The sequence below is a fragment of the Phyllostomus discolor genome, chromosome 2 (genome assembly GCF_004126475.2).
Source record: "Phyllostomus discolor isolate MPI-MPIP mPhyDis1 chromosome 2, mPhyDis1.pri.v3, whole genome shotgun sequence".
NCBI lineage: Eukaryota > Metazoa > Chordata > Mammalia > Chiroptera > Phyllostomidae > Phyllostomus > Phyllostomus discolor.
Window position 1 is genome coordinate 213,122,792 of NC_040904.2, and position 24,464 is coordinate 213,147,255.

Consider the following 24,464-nt stretch of genomic DNA (forward strand, 5'->3'; position numbering starts at 1 on the left):
TGCTGGAAAGTTCTCTACGTGCAGACGACACAGTCCGTTCTCAGAAGGCAGGTGACGGTCCGGCATGGGTCGTCCTGGTTTAGTCCTCCCGGCTCCATGGCTGAAGGTCAGCAAGTCCCTGGGAGCTGGGATGCTTGAAGGCTGGAGTCTGTACCTTTTGAAACTAGTTCCTAGGATTCTTATACAAACATACCGTTCAACAGTTCATCCACAAGCTTCCTGTTAGTCAGAGCCAGCACTGACAGCAACAATGTCAACAGAATGGTGGGGCGGGTCACAAGGCCCCACCCTTACAATTTTCCACGGTTGCAAAATGACAACAGTACATGAAAAAGAAATTTAAATCGGGACATGTATCCCCTTACATACCCACAGTGCACATGTGTCCGAGTCAGGAAATTCACACGGATAAAACACTGTCGCCCGCCCAGCCCACAGACCTCCTTCCGCGGCCACGCGGCCCTGCCTGTGCGCGGGGAAGGGTTTCTCAGGCCCAGGAGTCCGTCCAGGGTCACCCGCCACATTTCTGTCGTCCCGCGTCTTTGGTCTTCCCTCAGCCGTCTCCGTCTCGGTCTTGTCCTCTCGAGTGTGACGTTGTGATGAGACTGGGCCAGTCATTTTGTAGAGCGTCGCTCAGCTGGGATCGCCTGACAGCTCATTAGGTTCAGGTTGTGCACGGGTGGCAGGAATGCCCCAGAAGCGACACGACGTTGTTCTCCTTGATCCTATCGGGGAGCAGGCGATGATGGCTTGTTCCCATGTTAGTGATGTGCACCTGGATCACCAAGCCCAAGACACGTCCTCCAAGTTTCTCCATGGTAAAGTTACTGTTTTCCTTTTTGTCGTAAATACACAAACTGTGGGCAGGTTATGGGAAGTTATGTAAATATCCTATCCCTTACAGGACAAGCCAGCAGAGCCACGGGCAGCGGCAGCTGTTGCCAGGCTGACCCCCGGAACCGGTCCCGAAGGCCCCCCCCCCTTCCTCTACCCTCTCAGTGAGCCACGGCAGCCCTGCCGGGCTGTCCTGTTGCCGGGCCCTTCCTGCTTGGCTGTCTCTGGCTTTCACGGACGCACCCTAAAATCTCCCGGACTCATGCTGTGACACCTTTCCTGCATGAAGTCCAGAAGCCGCACACCCACCACCTTGCTCCGGCCCAGCTCCTGTCGGGCGAGGGACCAGCAAGCAGCGTGCGAGGTGAGGGTGGGCAGCAGGCCCCCACGCGGAGGCCAGGCTGCAGCCGGTGGCCAGGTGTAAGTGTGGCGTGACCCACGCGGGTGTGACAGCGGGTGCCCAGAGCAGGAGAAGAAAGAGCCTTTTCACAGGAGCTATGTCCCCGTGGCTGGGTCACACCAGGGTCTGTGACACCCTCCATAACTCTTAGAGGAATCCGGAACCCTTTCTGGAACAAATGGACGCCACTGTGGGTGCACCCCTCCGAGAAATGGCCTCCTCACCGCCCCCCCCCCCAGCCTCCCCAGTCCCTCTGCTCAGGTAAGGTCGGAACTCCTTGGCCCCACACTCGGCCCCTTCCCCACACTGGCTCCCCCGGGGCAGTCCCCCAGCCCCCTGTCCTCAGGACCCGGCTCCGCGGCCACCCCCCAGGGAGGATTCACTGTGCAGCTCTCCGCCCAGCCCCTCAGCCTGCTGGATTCGGGTTCGCCGGTTGGGGGCTCTGCTGGACTCCGACCCCGAGGGACGCGGGGGTTCTCTCCCAGATATTCCACCCAGCTAATGGCCGTGAAAGAACAGGAGGCACTTTCCCTCCTTTGTCCTCCCCCCGCCCGCGTTCAGAACGCGGGAGGCCGCGCCTGAGCGCCTTCGGTCCAGGCTCACGGCCCCACACGCCCCCTTCAGGACCTTGCCTGCAGGCCTCCCTCAGCTGGGGCGAGGCCGGCAAGATAAACTCCCCAGCGTACAACAAATATTAAGGTTGGCTCTTGCCAGGGCTCCCCGAGGGCACGGTGAGGGCACGGTGGACATTAAACAGTATCACCCTACCTTGAACCCTGGGGCTCAGGCCCTTGAGGGCCCAGGGCGAGCCGGGGTCCCTGTGGCTGGTGCCCGAGCTGTCAGCTCACGGGGTCCCACGGGGTTGGGGGCCCGGCCACGGACAAGCCCAGGAGTCGGGGTCCCACCACCCGCGTGTCCAGCAGAGGCCCCTCCACTCCCGGCGACACCGCCTGGATGTAGCCCAGAATCCGGGAGGTGCTTTGGACTCGGACCGCGGACTTCCCAGCCGCTCTGCTCGCAGGGGCGGGCGCAGGGGCATTTCCGATGCAGGCGGCATCCCCGGGGGCGCAGGGCTCTCCAACGGAGAGGAGAGGGTGGGCTCCCGCCTCCCGCCCCGACCTCTGCGGGGTCAGCCAGCCCGCGGGAGCCAGCCGGGGTGAAGGGGAGGCGGTTCCGGAGCTCGCAGACGCGGCCGGGTCTCCGTGGGGGCGTGGCCGGTGGAGGGGGCGGGGACAGCTGTGGGGGCGGGGCCTAGAGGTCCGGGCTGTCGGGTCACCCCAGCTCCCCGGCTTCTTTTGCTCTTCTTGCTCTTCGGCAGGACATCGCGGCGTACACTGTCAGCCTCCGTGCGACCAAAGGATCAGCGCTATGGGTGAAGACGCCTTGCCCAGGGCCCCTGGGAGCGGAGTGGGATGGGGGAGACCCCCGCCTCCTGGCCTACTTGGGGTCACAGAGCGAGACGGCTGAGGGAGGGAGGGTCGCTGTCCACGCCGCCCTCCTGGGTGTCGCATCTGCTTCCCGGGCAGCTTGGGACCAGGAGGAGCCCGACAGGAGCGGGGGAGGGTCGGTGGGAGGATCCAGCCACACGTGGTCCCTCAGGGTCCTGCGAGGTCCAGTTAGAAAAGTAAGCGCGGGGCCATTTAGGGGGTGCCGGTGTCCAGCCCCGCGGGGCGCGCCTGCCGGGTCGAAAAGCCAGCAGTGGGCGGTGGTGAAAGCGCCCTGACAGGCGTGGCAGACAGTGAGGTCCCTGGCGGTCAGGGCTGGGGCCCCGCAGTCGTGCGGCTTGGCTTGCACCCAACCCTCGCTCCAGCCCACGCGGTCCCCGCTGGGTCTTCGGGGGGTACTGCCCCTCCATACGCCTCAGTTTCCTGGTCTGCAGGGGGATGCAGTGACCCAACGCAGCGTGGAGATGCGGGAGATGGGCCGCCCCCCCCCCCCCCGCCCTCCGTGAAGCCTAAGAACATGTGGGCGATTCTTAGACCCTGCTCACTCCGGTGTTGCAGATTAGGAAATCCAAGCGGGGTTGTAGCAACGGTGCCAAAGGGCACACGCCCAGTGAGTGTCAGAGCCCAGGCTGAGCCAACGCATCCGATAGTCTAGGGTGTCCTGTGGTGAGCCCTCCCACGGTTTTCCTCCCACGGTCTATCTCTCCCTCCTGCCGGGGTTCCCGAACCAGGTCTGGCCCTCTTCCTGGCCCCCTGCGGGCAGCGCCGGGGCCTGGGCGCTTCCCTGCCCCGGACACACGGGCCCTAGCTGCGGGCCTGGCGGGCGCGGGCCCACAGACCGAGGTGCCTGCTCTGTCTTCCAGGTCTGTTCTCGGAGCTGCGGCTGGCCGTGCCCTGGGGCCACATCGCCGCCAAAGCCTGGGGCTCCCCGAGCAGCCGCCCGGTGCTCTGCCTGCACGGCTGGCTGGACAACGCCAACTCCTTCGACAGACTCATCCCTCTTCTCGCGAGAGGTGGGGCTGGGGCTGCGGGCCGCCAGGGGGGACAGGAGGCGGGGGAGGTCGAGGGAGAACCCGCTGCCTTAGGCACCCCCTCTGGCCTCTGTCGCAGACTTTTATTACGTTGCCATGGATTTCGGGGGCCATGGGCTGTCATCCCACTACAGCCCAGGTGTGCAGTACCACCCCGAAAACTTTGTGAGTGAGATCCGAAGGGTCATGGCAGGTGAGGAGCGGGCAGTGTGTGTGTTGGGAGGGAGGGAATCCCCTTCCACTGGTGGAGTGGGGTGTGGAGCGGTAGTCATGTGCCACGGCGGCCTGGCCGTGGCCTGGGGTTGGTGGCACTTCTGCCAGGAATCCCTGGGTGACCCTGGGCAAGCTGGAGAGGGCGGTCAGGAGAGCTCCTTGCCTCTTGTGGCATCCCCCCCCCCCCGCAGTGGGACGGGGGGGGCCCCCCCGCTGACCTGCTGCCCTCAGTGCGGCACCCCAGAGGCCGGGGAGGGGTTTCCCAAGCCCAGGGACTGCGAGGCAGAGGGTGGGGAAGGCTGGGCCCACGCAGACCTGGCTCTGTGTGCTTTCAGCCTTGAAGTGGAAGCGTTGTTCTATCATGGGCCACAGTTTCGGTGAGTACACTCCGTCCAGGACGGTGCCAACAGGGAGGCAGCAAGGGCGGGCGAGGAGGGGGTGCAAAGGCTCCTTCCCCTGCACTGCTAGGAACTTTAAGGAGAGATGAGGGTGCTTGGGTGCTTGTTCCACACAGACCTCTGGACACTGTGGCCCTGGGCCTCAGGCAAGACCCTGAGGCACGTGTGGCCCCTTGGGTAGCGGACTCCCCGTTTGGGGAGAGAAAGACAGCTTCCCGAGGGGGCTGTTCCCCGAGTGGGACAGGAAGTGCAGAGCACCGCCCAGGGCGGGAGAGGGGGGCCGGGCCTCCCGCGGTGGTGGTGGGGGGGGGGCCCGGAGGATGTGCTGGTGGGACTCGGGCTGCTGGCGGGGGGATTCCATCCGTCCACTGCTGTTTTGTCTCCTAGGTGGCATCACGGCTGGGATGGTAAGTAGATGGCTCTGCGGAGGTCACCTCTGGCCCCTGCGGCTGCTCCTGCAAGTGGGGTGGGGCAATCCGGAGTTGGGCGGGGGTTCCCGGGGGCAGGAAGCGCCTCCTGCAGCCAGGAGCTCCTCGTGGGTGTGTTTGGGACCCGGCGGCTGCCCGCTGGTGGACTGCAGCAGTGACCACTGTGCAAAGGAGACCCCGACTCCCTCCAGACGCCGCCGGGGTGCGGAGCCGGGCGCGGGGCGAGCACTAGGGCGGAGGCGGGGAAGGCGCCTGACAGGACAGAACGGGCTCGCTCCGGCCTCTTGGGCAGCACCTGGGTCCCCACCTGACAGATGATCCGGGAACCTCCAGAGCCAGGTGTGAGTCCCTCTGCCCCCAGCCCTGCCCCTCTTCACTCTGCCCTCCTTCTGTCCCGCCACAGTTCTCCTGCACCTTCCCCGAGATGGTGGATAAGCTGGTCCTTTTGGAATCAACCCTTGTTGCCATGGACACTAATGTAAGCGTGGGGGCTGCCACGGGGGGCGGCCCAGGTCCCAGGGGGGACTGGGGACTGTTTCCTTCGGTGGGTGCCGGGGAGGCGGGAGGAGGAGGCGGCAGGGGGTAAATGAGGGGAATGAGCCGCCCGCCCACACACCGAGAAGAGAGTTTGCCGTGCGCACCCCTCGGATGCACAGGGACAGGGGTCCAGGGGCCTCTATTTCCTTGGCAACGCTCTGTGCGGCCTGCGACCTGCAGAGTGCCAGCCAGTCACAGAGGGACAGGTGGGTCGGGGTAGGTGCGGTCGGCTGAGGGCGCTCTCGGGAGGGAAAGGGAGGCCGGCCCGCCTCCGTGCGGGCTCAGCTCAGCTCCTCCGTGCTGGTGCTGCCTTCGCAACCTGCAGCCGCGCACAGCCCTGCCCAGTGCGGGCGGGTGGGGAACCTGCCACGGCCACCGTGACAGTGACCAGTGCTGTCCCTGCACTGAGTCCCTGCTGTGTGACCCTGGCCAAGTCACTCCACCTCCCTGGGCTGCAGTTTTTCACCTAGAAAGTGAGGAGGTTGGACTCGATGACGTGGGCGGGGCCCGGCCAGCCCTGCCACGCTGTGAGCCACGCTCCCGAGGGCTCAGCCGCTCCCACGGAGGCCCAGCTCCGCCACCAGGTTCGGCGTTCTTGCGGGTTAATCGGCCATAAGCTCCGAAGGGCCAGCGGCATGGCTGTCCTTTCTATCGCCACTTGCCCGATCCTGGCACACAGTAGGTGCTCCATAAATGTTGGGCACACGGTCAGATAATCTGTGGGTCATTGTCAGGGTCCCGTGAGCTGTGTGGCTGCCTCTCTGGCATTCTGACCTGTTCCACCACTGAGCTGACCAGCATGGTGCCCCCGGCGTCTCGCTGCCCTCCTGGGCGTGTATGGAGTGTGTTCGGTCCTGTCCGTGTGCTGTGCTGTCCCGCTGCAGACCGTGGGCAGGGCCAGGTCATCCCGGAGTGAGCTGGGCTGGAGAGGGGCACACGTGGGGGCAAGCTGGACTCCCCTGGAGGGCACCCCCTCTGCCAGTCTCCTTGTTGCCATTCGGAGTGACAGCATTACTTAAACCAGATGACATTGCGAACCCTGGGTGGTTCCTTACTTGAGAACCCTAGTATCGCGCCTTTGCAAGCACTTGACTGTGGACCGAGAGTTCCTTTCTCCTCCTTCAACCAGACCCTCCAGCTGTCCCCCAGGACAGGCAGGGCTGGGCCGGGCCGGGCCGGGCTGGCTGTGACCGAAGGGGACGACTTGCTCTGGGTCACAGTACTGACAGCGGGGCTGATCGCCTCCAAAACCTCCCTGGGTCTGAATGAATGGCCAGGGGCTGCCGAGGGCAGCGGTCGGGACCTGGGGGCGGCGGGGGGGGTGGGGGGCAGGGGGGTGGGGGGCTGGGCCCCTCTGCCTGCAGGCGGGAGCCCCCCCACCCAGCAGAACCACCGATACTCACGTAGGAGCTGGAGAACCTGCCGGCCTACAGGCGGAGCCGGGTCGAGCTCACGCTGCAGCAGGAGGAGGCCTCCGGGAAGCCCCCACGCGTGTACAGCCAGGAGGAGATACTGCAGAGGTGGGTGGCTGGGGGTGGGGGGGAGGGCAGCGGGGACGCTTCGGTCTCAGATCCACAGGGAGCCTGTTTCTCTCGGTGCCCACCCTGGCACTACCGCAGTGTAGCCGCCTCGCATTGTCCCCACTATGCGGCGAGGCGCTTCCCAGGCCCCCACACCCACCGCCACCACCTCCGGCTCCCCGTCTGCCTCTCTCTCCCCCCACACCTGCCGGGACCTCTCTCCGGCACCGCGCTCACTTCCCTCTCCATCCTTGGTCCCCAGCCTCAGTCCCCAGCCTCCGTCCCTCCCCAGCCTCCGTCCCTCCCCAGCCTCCGTCCCTCCCCAGCCGGCCCTGAGGCCCCTCCCCTGCCCTGCAGGGAATGTCAGGTCTGCGGGAGGTGGGCCTCCAGTCCCTGGGAGCCCCTGGCGGTCAGGGCTTTATAATGCTGCTGTGTAAAACGGTGAAGACACCCCCCACCCCCATGGACGTGACCGTCTGCCCCACAGGTGCCCGACTCTTTGTGGGGGACCTCCCTCCCCTCGCCATCCTGTCCTTCCCACCCGGCCCCACTGGACCCAAGGCCTTCAGCCCCCTCCTCTCCCCGCCAGGCTCCTGCAGGCGAACACCCATGTGTGGGAGGAGTCAGCGAAAATCATCCTGCAGAGAGGCACCTCGCCGGTGGCCACAGGTAAGGGGCTCGTCGTCCGGGGTCCCACCTCTTGGCACTGTTCTTGGCGAGGACCGACCGTGGCGAGGCTCATCTTGGTCCCGGCGTGACACCAAGTGCCCTGCACGCAGTCTCTCCCTTGGTCCCGCTCCTGCCTCTGCTCAGCCCACCCAGCGCGGGGAGCCCACTGGGGCTCCTCGGGGCGGGGGGGGGCAGCGACTTGGTCATACTGCCCGGCCCAGGACGCCTCGGCCTGTGGGCACTTGGTCAGGCTTCCTGGGACTCAGCGTTGGGGAGTGTTGTACCCGTGCCGTGCTGGTCGCTGGGGGTCGGTGCCCTGTGTCAACGCTGGGGTTGGGGTTGTCCTAAGGGACCAGGTGGCACTGAAGAGGTTGTTCTGAGAGGAGAGGAGGAGTCGGCAGCGCCCTGGCTTCAGGGCCGCGTCAGCCCGCGCTTTGGGGCTTTGCTTCCGACACCCGGTCAGGAAACCTGGCTCCCAAGGGTGTGCAGTGCCGCCCCGGCGGGGCTGCCTTCACCTCAGTTCACAGCGTGCCGAGCAGGTGGCGTCCGCCCCCCGCCCCCGCCCCCCAGAGCCGCTGGGCGAGGCAGAGGGCAGTGGCGGGGCCTGTGGCCCCGGCCCAGCCAGGGGTTAACTCGGGGGGACTCGGGTCTAGAATGTCCAGGGTTTGCATTTATTTGCTCGAGAGAAGCCAGAGGCCTGCCTGCTGTGTTGCACTGTTTGCCAGGAAACGGCATCACACGGTGAGGTCAAAGGGACCAGTCCGTACCTATGACTCTGGGAGCCTCGGCTGCCACTGTGCCCCCTGTGCTCCGGGATGGTGCTGTCATCCCAGAGCCCCCGTCTGCCTCCCCTGCAAGGCTGTCGGGGGAAGAGCAGGTCCAGGCCGGAGGGCGTGGGCCCAGGCTTCCCGACAGGCCCGTGCAGACAGGCGGCCCGGAGGGGCCCCGGGCGCAGACGGAAGGGGGCTAATCCGGAATTAGACTCGGAGGCCGATTAGGCCAGGCCAGGGTCACTTGCAACGGGGAGCACAGAGCCTGAACGGGTTGTGGGGGGTTGGGGTGCAGGGAGCAGGCCGTAGGCTGGGTGTCTGTGATTGGTCCCCGGGTTAGCCTAACTGAAGAGCAGGCTCCCTGATGCCACAGGACACGGGGGAGGGGAGGCTGGGGGAGCTGCTGCTCCAGGCTGTCCCCAGTCCTCCTCCTGAGGCCCCCAGCGCCCCCACCGGTCCAGAGCAGGACAGGGGACTCGGACACACGCCGCCGTCACCATCTCCCACCCCAAGTCCTGAGAGCCCCGTGCTCGCCTCCTGGGGCTGCCGTTCAAGGTTCTGGAGACTGGGGCACTTGATGTAGCTCTTCACAGGGCTGGTGGCCAGAAAGCCACGGGCCAGGCCGTTGCTGGCAGGGCTGTGACAGCCTGTTGACACCTCTTTCCCGGCTCCGGCCGGCCTCAGGCGTTCCCTGGCTTGTGTGCGCTCTCCCCAGTCTGCACCGGGACAGACGGACAGATGGACGAGGGGAGAGGGAGCCCTGTGGACGCCACCGAGCAGGGCGGGCTCGGGGGTGTGGGCGGGGCTGCAGGCTTGATCCTCAGGCGGAAGGGGCTGGCTGGGCCTCGAGGAGAAGGTGCCTGTTGAGCACAGCACAGAGGGGCTGGGCTGCCCAGGGAGCCGGTCCCAGGGAGACCCAGGAGGAGGGTCGTGCAGGCGAAGGGAGCAGCCCAGAAAGGAGGCTGCAGGCTCGCCTTTCCCCGCGGGGCGTGGACCGCTTCACGCAGCCGACCGCACCGCAGCGGGGGGGAACCGGCAGGCAGCGGTCCAGGGCAGGGAGAGTCAGGGTCTCCTCGTCTGCTCCCCCATCTGCACCAGTGTCCGCACTGGCCTAGGCCTTCTGGAAACAGGCGTGAGGGGCGGGGGCGAAGGAGGGGAGCTCCGGTTGGGGATCCCTGGTGACTGACGAGGGACGGTCCTGTGTCAGGGTCCAGCCCTGCAGCCCGCCCGCCCTGCAGGGAGGGGAGAGCGGCTGCCCAGGAGGGAAGGTGGCTGTGGCTGCACTGGGCAGGGCCCGGTGAGCTCCGGTTGGTAGAGGGCTGACTGCGGCACTTTTCCCAAAAGCGGAGGGAAGGGCTTGGAGGGTTTTGGCTGGAGGGTGGGGAGGTGGGGCGGCCCTTGTCAGAGAACCATTTCCAAACTCCCCACCCCCCCCGTCCCCGCCCCAGAGGGATGCAAGACACAAGCTGTCTGTGCACTCTGACCAAGCAGCATAAACTGGAGTTCCACACCCACTCTTCAGGTTCAATAATTTCCTAGGATCGCTGACAGAACTCAGGGAAACATTTATTTTTATTGTTGCGGGTTTACGATAGAGGATGCACGTCGGGGCTGGCCAGACGGTAGAGATGCAAAGGGCAGCGAGGCGTGGGGGAGGGACATGGGGCTTCTGAGGTCCCCCCGGGGCTCCGCCTTCCCAGCACCTCCACGTGGCTCCCAACCGGAAGCTCTCCGAACCCCTAGGCTCAGGGGGTTGTGTGGGGGTTGGCTACGCAGGCTGGAGTGATGACTCAGACAGGTGAGGAGCTCACTCTCCGGTCCCTGTCCACTCCCCGGAGCACTGGCGTGTCCTTCCTGCTCACCACCCCCACCCCGTCACCAGGACATGCAAGGCTGGGGCCAAGCTCAAGGACCAAATGTCAGAATAAAAGCGCTCCCGGCACTTGTACCATTGACACAGTTAACACAGTTTGTAGGTGCTCTGGCAGGGAGACAGGAACGGATTACCATGTTTCTTATTATATCAAAATATCACAATCTCTAAATACTGGCTGTGCCAGGAGAGGGGGAGTCTAGGGTTGTGATAGTATCTCCTACATTGAAAAACGTGCGTTTTTAAAATGCACGTTTCCTCCTGGCTGGTGTGACTCAGTGGATTGAGCAACGGCCTAAGAACAAAGGTTGCCGGTTCGATTCCCAGTCCAGGGCACATGCCAGCGTTGCAAGCCGGGTCCCTAGTGGGTGGCTTGCAAGAAGCAACCACACAATGATGCTTCTCCCCCTCTCTCATTCCCAACCTCTCTGTCTAAAAATAAATCAATAAAACCTCTTCTAAAATTTTTAAAAAGCACGTTTCATGCACCTCTTCAGGGATTTTGAAACCCTTGCTGTGGAGCAGGGCTAGTGCAGGAACACCCATCCCGGCGGGCCAGCTTGGCCTCCCTCCTGGCTGCCCCGGGCGCTGACACCCGCCCCCACGTGGGAGTAGATGGGATTACAAGATGCCAGAAGACAGGGCCTGCTGGGCCGCCCCTGGAGGCAGACGCTGGCTGAGAAACGGACGGAGCACCGACTGCCCTCCCCCACACTGAGCCGGGCGGCCTGCCCTGAGGTCTGGCGGAGTGCTGGGCTCCTGGAGGACGACCGTGCCGGCAGGCCGGTCTCAGAAACGCGGTTCCTGCCTGTCACGGGGGCGGGGGGGGGGGCACACAGAGAAGAAAGGAGCGCTGCCCGGAAGGGCCCCGGGTCCCCTCGCCACGACAGGGGACGCTGAGGCCACCGTCTGGACTTCCCTTCCAGGTGTGGTGCTGAAGAGAGACCAGAGGCTCTCCACGGTGAGTGCCTCGGCTTCCTGCCCCCCCCCACCGCCTGCCCCTCTCGTCGCGGTGAAACACGCAAAGCCGGTGTTCCCCACTCTCACGGCACCCCTCAGTGTACAACGCAGGGGCATTACTTATGCGACCACCAGCGCCCCAAAGGTCCCCACAGTCCCCCGGGTAAACTCCCACGCCAGTCAACCCTAAGTGCCCACCCCCGGCCCTGGGCCCCGGCAAGCAGCCTTCCGCTGTCTCCGACGTGACCGCGTGGGGACCTCGCACGGGGAGTCACGCGGGGTGTGGCCTCCGCGTCTGGCTCGCTTCACGTAGATCACGCGTTCAAGTCCATCCACGTTGCAGCACGGGTCCGCAGGCATCCCTTGCATGGCTGTGCCCGTCCCCTGTGGTTGGGGGGACACCCTGGTGGTTCTCGCCTCCCGGCTCTTGTAAATACAGCCGCTGTGGCCATGCTGTGCGAGTGTCGGCTCGAGTCCCTCTGCGGGCACATCTGGACACAGACCCAGAGGTGGAACCGCCAGATCCCGCGACACCCCTGTGTTCACTCTCTGGAGAAACCACCGTGCTTCCCCCCGGGGCTGCACCGTCTTACCTTCCCACCAGAATGTGCGAGGGGTCCAGTTCCTCCCCATCCGTTTTGCAACACTTGCGATTTCCCATGTTCAACCTCAGCCACAGTATTGGGTGTGAAACGGCGTGTGGCTCCTTCTGAGTCCTTGGTTTCCTGCGGCCCGGGCTGGGGGCGAAGGAGAGGTCCCACGAACCGGCAGCCCCCTGAAGTCACGCCGTGCCCCCGCCAGGGCTGGCAGGCATGGGGCTTGTTGTGCCCCCGGGAGACCGCAGACTGCGCTCCCCGTTCCCACACGCTCCCCCGGTGTGTGTTCACGATGCCCACGGCGGCCCTGGAGGCGGGAACTGCTGGCACCCACACTTCACAGCCAAGGGCGCTGGGCCGGAGCCGCACAGCCAGCGAGGGCTCCACACGCAGGAGACAGCTGGAAACACGACCACCACGGCGCACAGGTGCCCAGGAGCAACTCGCAGAGGCCGACCCGCCCTCGGCCCCACTGCCGGCAGACCTGTCTGTGTGCGGAGACAGGGACTCCCGTCCTAGGGCCGTCTTTTCCGTCAGGTCCGCTTTGGTTTCTACGCACACAGCTTGCAGATGCTCAAACGGACTGAGTGCAAGGGCAGTGGGCGCCCAGAAGGCAGCTGGCAGCTGGGGCGGGTGTGGCCAGTGGCACTGGCCCCCAACCCTTTCGGCACCAGGCACCCGAGTTGGGGAGGTGATGTGAGGGACTCTTTGCTCACTGGCCCCCAGCTCACTTCCTGCTGTGTGGCCCGGCCCCTGGTCAGGAGACTCTTAGAGCAGGTGGGCACTGTGCTCGCCCGGGAGGGGGGCCGGGGGGGTGGTCCAGGTGGGCAAAGACATTCCAAGTACTTGCTGCCGCCGCACAGGTGTGCGTTGCATCTGCTGAAAGGACTCCTGTAGCAAAGACTAAAACAGGAGAAGGGCTCGATAACGAAAGGCCTTAAAATCCAGCCACCAGTGAGGTCCGGAGGTGCAGAAACTCTGCCGTCTCCCTCAGAGAGGCTGTGTGACCCTGAGCGAGGCGCTCACCCTCTCTGAGCCTCAGCTGCCTTCAGTGCAGAAAGGAAGTGCATCCCGTCATTCAGGCACTGTCCCTCCGTGCTGGCAGTTAGCGAGCAGCCTCTGCGGGGCTGCAGTGAGCAGGGGCCGGGCCCGTGTTGGCGTGGCCCGGCCCGGCACTGTCGCTTCAGGAGCTCGCCGTGCCCTCGCTGCGACCGTTCTGCGGGGGCAATGCTGTGCACGCAGGAGACACCGCCGCTAGAGGCGGGAAGCTCTGGCCCAGAGAGGCCACCCAGGGCCACTGCCCAGCCCCAGGCTTGGACCGCAGGCCTGGACCCGAGCAGCAGCCAAGGGGAAGGCGCATCTGAGCTGGTTTTCCATCCAGCTGGGGTTTGTCCGTAACAAGGCGTGAGGTGGGAGCCTTTAAGATCCTGCTCCCCAATAGACGCCATCAGTTGGGCTCCAGTAAACTCTTAAAAATTAAAAAATAAAAGGTGGGGGGGCGTGAGGTGGATTTTCCCGGATGCACAGCCGGCGGGCCCTCTTAACCAGCACGCTCACGTGTCACCGTTTGTCATGCACATGCCGAGCCTGGGGCTGGGCGCTTGGGGCTGGGCCTAAGCCGTGGGGTCTGGAGGGCCCTGAAGGAGATGCTCTGCCGGGGCAGTGCCCCTGGCAGGTCCTGACCTGAGCCCGGCCACTCTCCACGAGGCAATGTGGTCGTCAGGTTTTTTTTTCTCTTTATTTTTTAGTATTTTATTTATTTGTATAGACAGAGGGAAGGGAGAGAGAAAGGGAGGAAGAGAAACATTCCATGTGTGGTTGCCACTTTTGCACCCCCCACTGGGGACCTGGCCCGCAACCCGGGTATGTGCCCAGCCTGGGAACTGAACCGGCGACCTTACAGTTCCCAGGCCGGAATTCAATCCACTGAGCCCACCGGCCAGGGAGAGTCGATCTTGAAGTAACCCAGTGAGTGCCACCGAGCCCGCTGCCAGGCGGGGGCTGAGCCGCCCACACGGCAGGGCCCTGCGCTCAGACAGAGTGGCACAGCCCAACGGAGGCACGGCTGGGCCTCGAGTCATCTCCCACCCCCAGGAGAGACGCCAGACAGTAGAGACAGAGCAGGAGACACCAGGCCCGGTGTTCGTGACTCAAGCTGCAGATGTCACCATTTCGGCACGTCACCCATGTGAAAGAGCATGAACAATCTGACATTGTTCTCCGCACTGTCTTCAAAACCCAGAGTGTGGATCCAAGGTGGCGCCTCCCAGCTGGGGCCCTTCCCCTCTTAAGCACCCAACAGCCATGCCGTAAATCCTCGTAAGAATGGGGGGTCAGAGGCAGCCGGGTGACGCGGCCCTGCCAGGCCCCCCGAGGCCCGTCAGGGGGGCGGGCTCCGCGCCCTCAGCAGCGCCTGGTGGTGAGAATTCACTACGGTTCTCCCTGCCGTGTTCCCTCAGCAGCCGGAGCGTTACGCTGAATTCATCAGCAGAGAGCAGTTGTTGCCTCTCACCAAAAAACTGCAGGCCCACCTTCTGCTCATCAGGTAAGTCTGAGCCCAGCCCCTGAGACAAGCCGCGGGAGCCAGGGGTCCCTGGCGCGAGGTCCCCAGTCCTCCCACCGCGAGACCAGCGTTGTCTTTCTTGGGACGCCTCTGGCAGCTGGCGCGTGGAGGAGAAGCAAAGCGATGGGAGGGTGCGGGCAGCACGGGCCAGGCGAGGAGTGCAGCCCTTTCAACGGGCGACCGCGGGGAGCACCCCGACCCTCTAGCCACCGCGGGCCCCTCACGTTCCCAGGCCCAAGCCCTCCGTCTGCCGCCTCCCCCCGGGCACCGCCCGGCCGCTGGCAATCCCACCAGCGCAGGGTCCCAGAGCAGTGGGCACCGCTCATGTGCCCCGGGCGCCGCCCCCACTCCACGGCGGTGTCCTGGACCGCCCGCGCCCAAGGCAGGGTCCGAGACTCCCACGGACACACGCGTGTCTCTGCTGCCGAGTCAGGTTTAGGAAACACGGGCTTGGTGGGCAAACCCAGCCCACGGCACGCCCACGGGGACGGCTGGACTCTGAACGTGAGACATCAGCTTCCGTCCCCAGGAGGGGAAGAGCCAGAACCCTACACGGGGCTGCGGGGTCGCAACGTGGGGTGGCCACTTTGGCAGAGTCCAGCGGTCTCTGGAGCCACGGTCACCATTCCCCCTTCGGCTCAGCACTACCCCTCCCATGTGCACACCCAACACACACGCACACACCAGCTCACAGACCCATCATTCACAACCGCCACAAGGCAGAGAACACCCGTGTCTGCCCACAGGCAAACGAGCAACGTGCGGTCCGCGCGGCACTGCGCCACCTGGCGGCCGTGCCGAGGAACGCAGCTCAGACCCGTCCCGACACAGGCGGGCCTCACGCACATGGCGCTCCGGGGAAGCCGCCGTAAAGCTCGTGCACCACAGGGCCCGCCCCCACGCAAGCCCACACAGGGACACCGTGGGCAGTCTGTCAGGGGCTTCGTGAGCCAGGCAGCCGCGTGGGAGACGTGACACGAGCCTGGGGTTTGGGGTGATGAAATTGTTCTGAACTGTGGCGACGGCGGCACAACCGAACACACTACAGAAGCACGGAATCATGCCCTTACAGTGGGTGGGATTCTCAGTAAAGACTTTAAGTTAAAAAAAGACAAGGACTCCAGCCGTTCCCGGGCAGACACTCAGTGGCAGCACCACGGGCCAGCCCCGGAAGTCTGAGCGCAGTGCGAACCGAGGGGCTGAATCTGGGGTTGAACCCAGAGTCCCCCGTGGGGAGGCCCGAGGGCGCTGTCCCTCAGTGCGCTGGAGACGAGCCCCGGTTTCCTGCTCCCCAGAGCAAGCCAAGGGTGCAATGACGTGAGCAGGAAGAACCATCATAAAAAGGAGCCGCTGGGTTTCATAATCAAGACGTTGAAATCAGTCCTGAAAGAGGTAGGTGCGAGGCTCGGGGCAGCTGGGATGCAGGGGAGGCGTCAGGCCTGCTGGACCCCAGCACCCTGGTCTGTTCCTGCACTGGGACCCCCGGCCCAGGCCTGACAGGTCAGCTCCCCAGCCCCAGGAGGTGCCGGGCCTCACTCCGAGCTGAGGCCACAGGTGGACCAGGAATGGTGTTGTTCATGGACAAATACCCTGTGATTGTCCTCACATACCCGCCACACCAGGCCCTACTTGGCCAGAGGACACCCCACAATTCTGTAGGGCCCCAAATGGGGGGCAGGCGACCAGTCCCCTCAGTGGGCGCTGGCTGCAGGCGGGGTGAGCCTCGAAGGGGCAGGGCCGGGACGCGTGCGGTGACCTCACCCCGGGGAGTAGCCGGCATGCTGTGACCACCAGCCACCTGCACACCTGGGCCCCGCAGGCACCGTCCGTGTGAGGGAAGCCCAGGCTGGGCCGGCGGGCGCTGCCCTCCCGTCCGGTGGGTCTTCTCCCGGGCACAGACGAGTGCACACAACTGCCCTCCTGCTCCAGGGGGACCTCCCAGAGCCCTCGGGGCCCGCGGCAACCCCACGGCCCCGCTCTCCAGGTTCACCGCTCAGGGCGGCGCAGACCCCAGGCTTGGGCACTGCCCTCTGGATCCGGCCCTTCTCACTGCCCCAGAGCCGGGGCCCGAACCCCCACGTGGCGCTACGGGTAGACGGGGACCCTGGGAGGCCTGCTCGTTCAGTCACTGCCCCACGGCTCTCCGTGGGGGCACTCCTGAGGCGGGGCAGGCAGCAGAGCACGGGAGAGCCCCGCTGCACCTCCCCGGGCCAGACCTCACCGCGGCCCCCTCCCTCCTCCAGCGGTTCCAGTACGTGGAAGTGCCGGGCAATCACTATGTCCACATAAACCAACCCGACCACGTGGCCGGTGTCATCAGCTCCTTCTTGGAGAGCGACCGTCCCCAAGCCCAGGAGTAGACCCGGGCTTGGGGCCGCACGACACCCAGCTCCAGGGGCCGCTGGCCAGGCCAGGCGCAACGAGGACGGGCCTCAACGGTCGACACCAGCAAAGCCGGCGGAGGGGGTGCGGGGCCGAGGCTTCTCGCTCCCAGGGGCGTGACGTCACAAGGGGCACTGTGTCTGGACTCCAGGGGCGCCCCGGGTCGGGGCCGATGATCTGTGGTGAACTGGCGGTGGCCGCAGGACGGCGGGCTGGGACGGATTGGCCCGGCCTTCAGCCCGGCAGCCCGCCCCGCTGCCTGGGGGCCGGGGAATAAACGGCTCCCGTGTCTCCCTCTCCCACCCGAGGCTGTCACTGCAGGGGCTGCTCTGTCCGGCCGGGGAGATGGAGAACACGGCAGACACTCGGCTCCCACAGAGGGACGCGGGGGTAGGCTGGCCAGAGGACGGGAGCTGCAGGGAGACCTCCTGGGGCGGAGGCCCCTCAGGGCCAAGTCCTAAGGCTGGGCGGGCGTCCCCCCACGGGGCCAGGGCAGCCGAAGCACAAGGACCGAATGGCGACACTGTTTTCAACCGGCTCCCGTGGGTGCAGGTCTTCGGTCCTGTTCGGGGGGCAGCCCCGCCGCCAGGGCAGTCGGGGGTGCTCTGGGCCCCCTTGTCCTCACCCCCCCGCACCTGAGCCGGCTCAGTAGGGCCGGAACTTGCGCTGGGCCCGCATCAGTTCAATCCTCTGCTTGTCCTCCTCGAACTTCTTGCGCAGCTGCGCCAGATCTGGAGCGTGAGAGGGACGGGGGCACGGTCAGGGCGCCAGGGGCGGAGAACCGGCCTGCCGCCGCTCCCCCGGGCCCCGACTCCCAGCCGGGGCGCCCGGCGCTGCCTCCCCCAACCCCGCCCCGCTCTGAATGTGGGAAGGAGACCACTGGCTGCCCAGTCGGAGTGCAGAGGCTCAAGGGGAGAAGGTGGCATGCCCGCCTTTTCAGGCAGAAAATCCACCTGAAGAAAGGCACAGACAAAGCTAAAAGCCACTTGCAGCCTTCCTACCGCCCGCCTACAAACCCCAAAGGGAAAGGAAGCAGGCTCTTGGGGCGCCGGGAGGAGACTCCCGGGGACACCTCCCCCAGCCCCTTCCTGCTGCAGCAGTCGCACTCGGGAGGAGTCAAGGGACTCCCAGCCCAGAGCGCCCAGGGCCCCTCAGGTCGCTGGGTGGCCTGGTGTGAGGGGGTCTGTGGGGCCCGAGGGCCGCTGCCGGGTGCATCCTGAGGGGCAAGGGCAGCAGCGGAGACGCAGCAGGAGGGTGCGCAGTGGTGGGGGGGGGGGCAGTGAGGCAGGGGAGGGCGATGGGACCGGGTGGCGGGTGAGGGGCGGGACCCTCTCCTCGCTCAGCCTGCAGGCCCTCACTCAGAGGCCCCCTCCACACGGGCCACCTGCCAGACACCCACGCACCCGTCCACGCACGCACACAGGGCAGCAGCGGCCCTCCCTGCGCCCACAGCACACACCCAAGGCCCGCCCTCTGCGGCCTGGCTCCAGCACTACCTGCTCGGCGTCGAGGCTGCGTGGGGCCTACACCCAGCTGCCCCCACAGCACCGAAGCAACCCAGGGGCTGGCCCCCAGAGCAACCTCTGGGGAGCAACCGGGGACCACCACTCTGGTGCTGCAGGCTGAGACCCCAACCCCAAAGGCTGTGGGGGACACGTCTGGGCCTGAGGACTCTGGGGCCCAGCCCCCAGCCCAGCGCCTGCCCCTAGACTCTGTGCCTGGCGCACGGGGCCGGGGCTGCGAGCCGTGGGGCCGGGGACAGGCCGGGGGCACGCCCTTACGCTCCATCTTGGTCTGCCGGTGCTGCCAGGCGTAGAAGTTGAGCAGCTCCTTGCGGGCGCGCTTCCTCTTCTCCCTCTCCAGCACCCGCAGGCTGGCCGCCTCCGTCCGGGGCAGCACGGGCCGCCGGCCTCGGCGGGTCACCTTCACCCAGCCCTCGTCGTCCGGGACCCCTTCCTCCTCCTTGGCCTTAGCTTCCTCCTGCAAGGAACATGAGCCTGTAATGGCACCTGGGCCCTACCTGCAGACACAGGTGCACCTCTCAGCTCCCCTCTTTTCCTCGCCCCAGACCCCGCACGCCCAGAACCTGGGCACCCACTGACACGTGCTCCCCCGCCCCAGCACAGAGCTGGTGCCCAAGGTGGGCGGGGCTGCAGGGCGGCGCGAGGACCTGCCTGCCAGTCAACACCGCCTCCACCTCCACCTCCACCCTCAAGCAGGTGGTTCCCCACAGACCTAGGGCCTAGACGCCACCAAGGCAGGTGGCCCAGACTCAGCAGGGGGGAAAAGGAAGTCTGGAGTCTGCGAGGTGGCCAGGACAGGCTGCAGCCCCACGCCCCCCCGGGAGCCACACCAGGACACCTGCGGCCCCAGCTGCCCTGCAGCGGCCGCCCCCGGAAGCCCCACCTCGGCTATCTTCTTGTCATACGTCTCCATGAACGTGTCCACTTCGACCCTCAGGGCCTCCGGGTCCAGGATGGAGTCTGTGTAGTCACGGATCCACTCTGCGGGAGCAGGGAGCGAGGGGGCGGGACTCCCTCAGGCTGATACTCGGGGGACACCCGTCCCAGGCCAGCCGAGACGTCTCACAGCAGCTCAGGCACGGGGACGACAGCCCAGGGTCCGGTGGTGAGGAGGGCTGCAGCGGCGGCATGCTGGCCCTCACCCCGCCCACCCGCCCTCGGAGGCCAGGCTCGTGCCGCCCTGGGGCCCGTGAACACAGCAGACGCCGCCAAGCCAGCCTCCCCGCGCCCCAGGGCCCAGGACGGGGCACCCACGCCTCCCGCAGTACTGACTGTGCACGCCGCTCTGCACGGGGTGACTCTCTGTCGACACCAGCAAAGGGCCCTTCAGGGCCACGGCGGCCGCCACCCCACTGGGCTTCCGGAACACCACGTAGGCCACCTGGAACCCCTGCGGGGAGCGAGTGCCGTCACCACGCCGGCAGCCCTCCCGTTCTCCCAGCCACCCACGTCCGGCCCAAGGGGCGCTACCTGGCCCCAGCCTGACTTGTCCCGGGACCAGGGAGGTGGGCTGGGCTGTCCCTGAGCTGTGAAGGGGACCAGGAGGCTGCCCCCGTCCCGAGGTGGGATGGCTGCACTCCCCGTCACCTGCCCTGTGCCGGAAGAGCCCAGCAGCAGGGGCCTGCCCTGCAGTTACGGGAGGGGCTCAGGAAAACTGCGCGCACCCTAGGCCCAGGGTGGACGCTCACGCCGTCCCGGGAGAAGGCGTGGGCTCGAGGGACACAGGGCAAGGACTGTGGGGCCGTGGGGCCTGAGAAGAGGCGGCTGCAGAGGGGGCGCTCAGGGAGGGCCCTCAGGGCAGGGCTGAGGGAGGGTCTCTGAGCTCCTGCCCAGGATAAGGGAAACAGCCAGTGGGAAGCTGGAGGATGCGGCGAGTCTGGGGCGAGGGTGGAGGCTCTTCACCTGCCAGCGCCCCCCCGACCACACAGGGAATACTCGGAATGTCCCACTGCCACTGGGCACCGCCTCCCCCCATGCTGGGGACACCGCCCCAGCCCCACCCAACGCCCCCATCCTTGAAGACCCCAGCACTCGCAGGCTTACCGGGACGGGCTTGGGGTGGAAAAACTTCGACTTCGGCTCCTTTGGGCTCTCGGCGAGCTCGGGCTTCCCATGCAGCTCCACAGACTGGACGGGGCCACACGGGGAGAGGAGGCGGGACAGGCACTCCTGCCGTGGCCCAGGAAGCCCAGCGTGAGTGGCCCGGGGCCTTGCAGGAGCCTCCCTCCACCCTGCAGGTCTGGGACCCCACATCCAGGCCCAAGTCAGGGGCGTGCGGGGGAGGCCTGAGCAACCCGCAGCCTCCTCAACGTGGAGGTTAAAGTCCTACCCTACCCGGTTCCCGGGGCAAAACCTTGTCAATCGGCACGATAAACACTGGGTAAAAAAACTATCCTGCTGCCGGCCAGGGCGCTCAGGAGGACCGAGCGAGCGGCAGAACGCGGGCACCAGGTCTGGCTTTGACTCGGCCTGCGGGAAGCACGCGCCCGGGCTGTGGTCAGTTCTCTCTCGCCCCAGCGAAGGGGTCTGTCTCTCTGTCTCTCTCTCTCTGAAAGCACACCCATCTGAAAGATTCCTTTCCTACCAATTTCTCCGGGTAAATGATTCCAAAAGTAGGAGTAGGTCCTCAATTTTTAAACATTATTACCATAATGTTTAATAAATAAAACATTACTACCAGAACAGACGGGGACACCTGGGGGGTTATTCTGAGTATTCTCACTTTATAAAGCAACCGAGTAAGTTTCTCTGCCTGAACCAGCCATTTACAGATCAGCAGGTGAAATCTGTGGCGCGGGCATCAGCATGCAGCTCAGCCTCGCTGCGGGGAGGGGGCTCGGGGAACCTGGGGTGCAGGGGGTGCTGTTTCTCCATCTGGGCGCCGCCAATCACAGGAAATCACCCGGTCTGTGACACGCTCGGGCTGCACACCCACGGCCCAGGCCCTTCTCCCCGCACACGCTACTCTGGAGTGACGGCTCAAATGACACCCTCTCCTCTCAATGGTTTCATCTACTGAGCTACCATCCTCTATTTTAAAGTGTTTTAACTCTCATCTTTGAGAAACTGGTATTTATTTTTTGAAAAATAATAGCTTTTCTGTTAATTTACATAATACTAAATTTAACAGTTTTGTGAAAAATAGTTGATATATCTGGATAGATTTAGAAGTAATTTTATTTTCTCATATTTTGCCTATTCTTTTTTCAAGAGAGGGGAAGAGGAGGAGAGAGAGGGAGAGAAGCCTCAGTGTGTGGTTGCCTCTAGCACGCCTCCCAGTGGGGACCTGGCCCACAACCCAGGCATGTGATCAGGCTGGGAATCGAACTGGCGACCCTTTGGTTCACAGGCCGGCATTCAATCCATTCAGCGCACCAGCCAGGGGACTTCTCCTATTCTTTACTATGGACACACACCACTTTTATAACCAGGGAAAAAACAACATGCAATTGAAACACTTCTAGATGATCATAAAAAGCCTTGTGCCTTGCGTTCCTTACAACTGCATTTTTAAAAAAGATTTCATGTATTTATTTCTACAGAGAGGGGAAGGGAGGCAGAAACAGAGAGAGAGAAGTATCAGTGTGTGGTTGCCTTTCCCCCGCCCCCTAGTGAGGACCAGACCTGCAACCCAGGCATGTGCCCTGACTGGGAATCGAACTGGCGACCTTTTGGTTCCCAAGCCACCACTCAATACACAGAGCCACACCAGCCAGGGCAGATGTATTTTTAAAAGTACATCTTTTGGTGTGTTTTTTTTTAAAAAATGATTTTGTTTATTTTATTTTTAGACAGGTGGAAAGGGAGGAAAAAGAGAGGGAGAGAAACATCAATGTGTGGTTGCCTTTCATGCGCCCCCTACTGGAGACCTGGCCCACAACCCAGACATATGCCCTGATTGGGAATTGAACCAGCAACCCTCTGATTCACAGGCAGGTGCTCAATCTACCAGCCAGGGCCTAAAAGGACATGTGCAGAAAGCAAATTCCCTGTCACGGGGGAGAGACTGCCCTCTAGGCACCTTCCCTTGGGGCTTCATTTATCGGCCTCTGTCCCCACGAAGGACTTGGTGGGGAACAGTGGGGGCCCATTCTGCCTAAAGCCCCACCTGAGCTCACAGACTCCCTCCCAGATACCAGCTCACCTCTGTGCAGTACGGGGGCACATTGAGGACAAAAAGGGTCCTCTTCTGAGGCCAGGAAGACTTGGTGCCTTCTCGAACTCTGTGCTCTCTCATATACAGGTAGTGAGAAGCCTGCTGCTTTTCAGAGAACTTGATTGGGACCGCTGGCAAAGAAAAGGGGCAGGGAGGGATGACATGAAGGTTAGGTTCAGGCTGTCCCTGTCTGTCTGTCCGCCCACTCACCCACCCACCCATCCTTCACCAAGTCCTTCCTCTAGGCAAGGCCTGTGCAGGGTGCTATACAGCCTAGGAGAGTGAAAGAGCAAAGAGTCTCTCAGGAGGGGCCCCCAAGCTGGTGGAGGAGGCAGAAGGCAACCGGGCAATTATTACAGGTGGGCAGTGAAACCAGGGGAAAGGTCACCCCTGCGGCTAGAGGGGCAAACGCCAAAGCCCTTCCCGTCGCTGGAGGCCCAGCGGGCCCAGGGCACCATCCGCCCCCATCACTCGGCACACGTGCCAGGTTAGACCCACCAGCTCTAAGCCTTCCACATTCTCTAATGGTCCTAATCTTAAGATTATACGGATAATCTTTCATATTTTCTTTTTTTTTTTTAAGAGAGAGGGGGAAGGAGGGAGAGAGGGAGAGAAACATCAATGAGAGAAACACCAGTCGCTTGACGCCTGTATGCCGCCGCAGCTGAAGACAAGCCCGTAACCCAGGCTTCCGCCCTGCTAGGTCCCACACATGACCCTCCAGTGCACGGGAGGCCACGCCCACCAGCTGAGCCCCACGGGCCAGGCCCCCGTACATTTTAATCCTCATAAAACTGCGGGCGGTTTTCCGTTTCTCTCACCACCTTCTTCAGGGGGCAGTGGGGACGCCAGCGAGCAAGGAGGCAGGGAACCACAGTGCATCAACTACGAACGACAAGGCGCGCAGCAGCCGCGGAGCTGAGCGTGCGGAAGGCCCCTTCCAGGGGAGCTGGGACACGAGGCGTCCAACAGCCAGGGCGCCGCTGCGGCAGGGACTCGGGGGAAGAGGGCACCGGCGGGACGAGTGGCGCCAGGCGGGTCAGCGGCGACCCGTTCGGGTTGAGGGTAGGTGCTAACGGAGGCCGCCGCGGGCAGCTCAGCGGGGTGGGCTGGGGGGCAGAGGTGCGCGTGGCAGGCAAGACCTGGTTTCACCCTCACTCCAGAAAGAACCTTCGGGCACACGGAGAACAGAAGCAGGGGCAGGAACACAAGCCGCACAAGCGATGAGAAGGGCACGCCCCGCCACGGGCACAGCCGGGGGGGGGGGGGGCGGGCAGGGGACCGCAGAGAGGCGACGAGGGGACAGGTGCTCACCGAGGGGGAAGGTGGAGAAGGGCACGCCTGCGCGAGAGCGCGGACAGAGGCGACTTCTCCCACGGGCAGCGCTGGCCAAACGGGCTCGTCCCGGGGGACTAAGCTAGACCAGAGCAAGGCGCCGCGGGGGTCTCGGCGGACCCGGGGCCTCTCAAAATGCCGAGCCACCGCCGACCCGCGCGAGACGCCTCTGGGCAAAGCCTGGCCGTACTCCGCCCCGTGTCCCGCAGCCCCTCACCTGAGTAGCCGAGGGGGCCCGGGATCCCGTCCTCAGAGCCCCGCGGCGCACGCTTCCTCCTGCGCGCCACCATCTTGCCGACCGGAAGCCGCGCGGGCTGCTGGGAGTTGGAGTTGGAGGCTGGTAGCTGCGCGTTATCCAGACTATGGCGCCCCCTGGCGTTCCCACCCTCTGGGTTTTGGGCTGCCTTCTCTGGCCCGGGTCACCCCAGCTCCCAGCCTTCGTTTGCCCAGAATAAAGTAAACGGGTAAAGTTGCAAGTAACTGAAGGCGTGATGGGGGCCGCTCTCAGGTGCAAACTCACCTTCCATCCATCCATCCATCCATCCATCCATTCATGCATGCATTCCACAAATACCAGTGAATGTTCCAGGCACTGTCCTAAGCGCTGGGGATACGGAGGTGAAATAAAACCCAGCCTTCCTGGAATTTATATTGTATCGGGGGGGAGAAGAACAATAAGTACTCAAATAACAAAATACAGAATATAGGCATCAATGCAAAGGGCTAAACAGAAAAATGAAGCAAGAGGGGAGTGTGGTGAGGGGCGGTGTTGCAACTTTCAATAAGGTAAAAGCTTCACTGAAGTGATAATCGGGCAAGTATTTGAAGGAG

The 24,464-nt window shown here is 64.3% G+C and overlaps 2 protein-coding genes across 2 annotated transcripts; one reads left to right on the forward strand and one right to left on the reverse strand.

Moving 5' to 3' along the window:
- The first annotated feature begins 2,517 nt into the window (after positions 1–2,517).
- Positions 2,518–16,918, forward strand: SERHL2 (serine hydrolase like 2). The gene is made up of 12 exons (XM_036019705.1): positions 2,518–2,606; positions 3,543–3,692; positions 3,790–3,903; positions 4,259–4,300; positions 4,709–4,728; positions 5,153–5,227; positions 6,694–6,806; positions 7,396–7,475; positions 11,045–11,079; positions 14,137–14,219; positions 15,533–15,629; positions 16,481–16,918. Exons 1-12 carry the CDS (start codon positions 2,603–2,605, stop codon positions 16,595–16,597), a joined length of 930 nt encoding a protein of 309 aa, XP_035875598.1. The 5' UTR covers positions 2,518–2,602; the 3' UTR covers positions 16,598–16,918.
- Positions 14,129–23,962, reverse strand: RRP7A (ribosomal RNA processing 7 homolog A). The gene is made up of 8 exons (XM_036019703.1): positions 23,851–23,962; positions 22,287–22,429; positions 20,186–20,311; positions 19,415–19,532; positions 19,026–19,123; positions 18,401–18,599; positions 17,252–17,350; positions 14,129–14,383 (listed from the first exon to the last, which is right to left on the reverse strand). Exons 1-7 carry the CDS (start codon positions 23,921–23,923, stop codon positions 17,265–17,267), a joined length of 843 nt encoding a protein of 280 aa, XP_035875596.1. The 5' UTR covers positions 23,924–23,962; the 3' UTR covers positions 14,129–14,383; positions 17,252–17,264.
- Between the last annotated feature and the right edge of the window lie 502 nt (positions 23,963–24,464).

Bases quoted from the DNA above. Each gene is read 5' to 3' on its own strand.
- RRP7A (XM_036019703.1), bottom strand. From the start codon at position 23,923: ATGGTGGCGCGCAGGAGGAAGCGTGCGCCGCGGGGCTCTGAGGACGGG. The intron at 22,430-23,850 runs GTGAGGGGCTGC...TTTCTTTGCCAG, and splicing joins GGGCCCCCTCGGCTACTCAG to CGGTCCCAATCAAGTTCTCT. The intron at 17,351-18,400 runs GTAAGGGCGTGC...CTCACGCTCCAG, and splicing joins CCGGCAGACCAAGATGGAGC to ATCTGGCGCAGCTGCGCAAG.
- SERHL2 (XM_036019705.1), top strand. The intron at 3,693-3,789 runs GTGGGGCTGGGG...CCTCTGTCGCAG, and splicing joins CATCCCTCTTCTCGCGAGAG to ACTTTTATTACGTTGCCATG. The intron at 14,220-15,532 runs GTAAGTCTGAGC...CCTGCTCCCCAG, and splicing joins GCCCACCTTCTGCTCATCAG to AGCAAGCCAAGGGTGCAATG.